Source organism: Gekko japonicus, unplaced genomic scaffold, assembly GCF_001447785.1.
Source record: "Gekko japonicus isolate JY-2015 unplaced genomic scaffold, Gekko_japonicus_V1.1 scaffold786, whole genome shotgun sequence".
Classification (NCBI taxonomy): Eukaryota; Metazoa; Chordata; class Lepidosauria; order Squamata; family Gekkonidae; genus Gekko; species Gekko japonicus.
In genome coordinates, this window is record NW_015159734.1 from 658,247 (window position 1) to 662,462 (window position 4,216).

The following is a 4,216-nucleotide window of genomic DNA, read 5'->3' on the forward strand; positions in this document are numbered from 1 at the left end:
AACTCCCATTCCCAACAGGTTCAACAGAGAGGGAGAGAAACAGCAGAGACTTCAATTGCGTTTAAGAGAGAGGTGGTTGTTCCTAAGAATCTCATTTATTGAACTTCAAAACCATAATCCAGAAACTTTCAAATTTATAACACTCTAGTATGCAGCATACAAATTTAATCAAATACCTGAAATAGAATGCACAGAAGTTTTAAAGGATATATCCTGGTTGTTTGTCAAGACCCATAAAGAGGGTGGTTGGCATACAACAATGCCCAAGAGAAAATCCAGACGTTAAATATATTTTTGCTGTCTATAGAAGCCATTGTAGTTATCAATTCAACCTGTGACGAACATCTGATATATTTGCCAATATCCAGCCCCTCATATACAGCAAGCATGAACTTTGCCTGTGGTTAATGTAGTATCTATAAGGGCAAAAAAACCCAGACTATTATGGCACCTCTTCAAGTGATAATCTGTATATTGTCAGTGGGTCAGTGAGGCTCTAGACCTGTACTTGTCAAGTATACCTCAGGCTTAGAGTGCCATGGACTTGGAGAAATATAAATGGTTTTCTAGGGCAGAGTGCATCAGAGAATCCACTCTTGCTTGGGGAAAATACAGCACTTCGTCGACTGCAAAGCCTTGTAGGATGCTCAGCCAAAGAACCAACAGACTAGTGGCCAAAGCTAATTCAACACGGATAAGAGAGAATAGGACCCAGTCTCACTTCCTAATAAATTCCTTGACAAAGGGGAATATTCATCTTTGAAGACCACATTGGAAACATACTTTATACTTTTCCACTCATGGCAGGCAAGAGAACACCTGGTAAACATCTCCAGATGTGTGTACCATTGCTATTGAACATGTCAGTAAACATCCACATCTCTCACCCCATTTTTTTTCTAACACGCTACTTCTACAACTGGCTACTCATGCAAAACAGCCTTCACACAGCATGCTCAGAAGTTGCATTATGGTCATTGCTTTAACGAAGGCTTTGAGAATAGTCATGTTTATGTTCAACAAAGCACGGTATGAAATGAACTATTTCCTATGTACTTAGTAACCTAGTCACTCAAGGTGATACAAGAGCGATGAAATCTCCAATGCCAGGCCTTGATACAAAAAAGCCACAGTCTGTGGGTCGCATGCCAAGCAGCATAGCAAATTCTACATAGACTGCATTCCCAAAGGAAGCTCCACCGCCTCACCCAACATCCTCGATGATGGACCACGTCCAGCCCAGTATGTCAACCTTCTAAAGAGCACCTTCGATTACTCTGCAGCCCCTCCAAAGGAGCCACGTCAAGCACCACTCACGTTCTGCGCCAATGCCACCTAGTAACCTACCTGTCTCCCTTCTCCCACCTTGCTCAGATCCGCCCCTCGCATCCTCCCCTGCCAAAGCCGGGGCCCTCACCCCCCACTGCCCATGCCCTGCGTCTTCCCACTCACCCTGCTGAATGTCCCCGTTGGCGCCGCCGGGCACGGGCACGTTGAGCTGGCGTTCAGGCTCCGGCAAGCAACGGCGGCAAAAGGAGTGCAGGCAAGGCAGCAGCTTGGGCTCGGCCTCCCGGCTCTGCAGACTCTGCGCGCAGACGGCGCAGGTGTCCAGGAGCGACAGCGGGCCTGGCGCGGCGCTAGACAGGGCAGGGGGCGCCGGGCTGGGCCCCAGCGGCGCCGGCACTGAGCCGGAGCCCAGGCCTCCGCTCACCGCCACCGCGGCCTCCGCCTCCCCTGGGCCCTTGTCCGCCGGCGCAGCCAGGACCACCGCGGCAGGACTCTCCCTGTCGTCGAGAGGGGCGGGGGCCGGAGGGGGCGGGGACGCCACTGTTGCCGCGGAGGTGACAACGACAGCGGCTGCAGCGGTGGCAGGCTCCGGACCACCCCCAGCCGGCGCGGCCTCCACAGCCCCCTCCCCACCACCACCGCCTCCTCCTTTGTTTTCCGCCATATTTCCTCCTTTGAACCCGACTCCCCGCTTTGCTCACGTATAGGTCCGCGCATGCGTCCGCACGCACGGAATCAGCCTGCGCGCGCGTCACCGAGATACATCTGGCGCGAGGAGAGCGGGGACCTAGGAAGAAGGACGGGGGGCGGGGCTAGGCGTGCGCGCACTTTGGGCATAAAAAAGAGACGGGAGGGAGAGTTTAAGGGGAAAAGTGGTGAGGCGCAATGTAATGCTGTGGCCGTGAAAGAGCGCGCACGGTCTGTAGGCGGCGCGTACGTAGGCATCGAGGCGCGGAGGGGAGGCCACGCAGGCGCAGAAGTGGAGCGGCGTTCGAAGCGTGGGAAACGTAACAGCAGTTGGCGGTTGTTGAGCGGAGGGAAGTTTCAGGCGTGCGCGTGCCTGCTGGGAGGTGCCAGTAGTGGCATATGGGGGATTTTTTTAAAGAAAAACCCTCCGGTTATAGTTGGGCATTAATGAGCTGCAAGTACCTGTTTAGGAGGGACTCGTTTCAGTTGGGTCTGTGTCTTCTTTGGTGCTCTCCAGAAGAAATAGTAGAGGCAAGTTAAGTGTAGATCGGAAAGGAAGGAACGGACTATGTGGCTTGATGTAAGAACAATATTGCAAAAAAAAAACCCACATAGCCCTCGATAAAACCTAATTTGTCGTATCAGTATCCATTTACTGCCTCCCTATCCCGCTTCCTGTTGTGACTTCGTTCGGGGCGGGATAGCTATATTATATGCGTTTTTCAAATCCTAACTATAATCAAAAATGGCTGAAGGCCACGAAAAAGAAGAGGAAGTTACAAAAATATATTCAGTATTCAATGTGTAGTTTCTTTCATTTGATTTATAGGTCAACAAGAGCAGTGTTTGTACTTGGACTTGTTGATCAGGTGACCCACAGTGAGTGGCAAGAAAACTGGGATCATTGTGATGAATGTAAAGTGCTGCAGAATCTTTCCAAGAAGATTTGATACATTATTTCCTGCCTCATCCATTTACACTCTTCAAGTAATTGAAAATGTCTATACGGCTACAGAGGTGACAGGAAAGTTTCTACTCAGTGCTGAACACCTGGGTAAGAAGCAGTTGGTTGCTTTTGCTTTGGAAAGTCTCATGGTGCCAACGGAGTGAACTTTGAAATTCCATGCTTCATTAAAGAAGGTAAAGGTTTCAACGTTTGCACCTCTTAAGGTGATCAGAATATCTTGCATCAGTAAACCATGACCTGTCAACCTGGAAGAGTAGTAGAACTTTTTTTAAAAAGCGACATCAATTGATACCAGTGGCAATTTGAACTAGCAGAGCGGAACAGAAATCCCAAAGCGTGAAATAAACTAGTACTTGCAGATATCTCAGCATGCAATATCCTTTGACCTACTCAGGTGACAATCTGAGGTACTTCATATCTTGTGACTGATGGCCAAATGTGTGGTGGTAGTAGTATTGTCTGGCAATAGCACTTATGAGTGACCTTGCTCAAATTTTGTGAAAAGTGTTTTTCACAATGGACACTACCTCCTGAGGAAGCATGTTTCACTGAGGAACCGCTCGAACTGTCAGGAAGTAAAGTTCTTCCTAATGTTTAGCTGAAAACTCTTCTGATTTAATTTCAACCTGTTGGATCTGGTCTGACCTTTTGGAGCAACAGAAAATCACACCATCCTCTATATGACAGCCCTTCAAGTTATCACCTCTGAGTAATCTCCTCTCCAGGCTAAACGTACCCAGCTCCTTCAACCTTTCCTCGTAGGACTTGGTCTCCAGAACCTTCACCATCTTCATTGGCCTCCTCTGGACACATTCCAGCTTGTCTGTATCCTCCTTAAATTGGGGTGCCCAAAACTGAACACAATACTCTAGGTGACATCTAACCAGAGCAGAGCAAAGTGGTACCATCACTTCACATGATCTGGACACTATACTTCTGTTGATACAGCTCAAAATTGCATTTGCCTTTTTAGCTACCACATCACACTGCTGACTCATGTTCAATGTATGGTCTACTAAGACCCCTAGATCCTTTTGGCACATACTACTGCCAAGACTTCCCCATCCTATAATTATGCATTTGATTTTTCCTACCTAAATGTAGAACTTTACATTTATCCCAGTTGAAATTCGTTTTATTTGCTTTAGCCCAGTTTCTCAGCTTGTCAGGATCATCCTGTATCCTAACTCTGTCTTCGGCTGTAGTTGCTACCCCTCCCAATTTAGTATCATCTGCAAATTTAATAAGCATTCCCACTATTCTTTCATCCAAATC

At 48.0% G+C, this 4,216-nt stretch overlaps 1 protein-coding gene across 1 annotated transcript in view; it reads right to left on the minus strand.

Moving 5' to 3' along the window:
- The window catches only part of TRIM33 (tripartite motif containing 33), a 96,912-nt gene extending 94,961 nt beyond the window's left edge, over nucleotides 1–1,951 (minus strand). The window contains exon 1 of the mRNA XM_015429273.1: nucleotides 1,453–1,951. Within this exon, the coding sequence (XP_015284759.1) occupies nucleotides 1,453–1,951 (499 nt within the window). The remainder of the gene's footprint in view (nucleotides 1–1,452) is intronic.
- Between the last annotated feature and the right edge of the window lie 2,265 nt (nucleotides 1,952–4,216).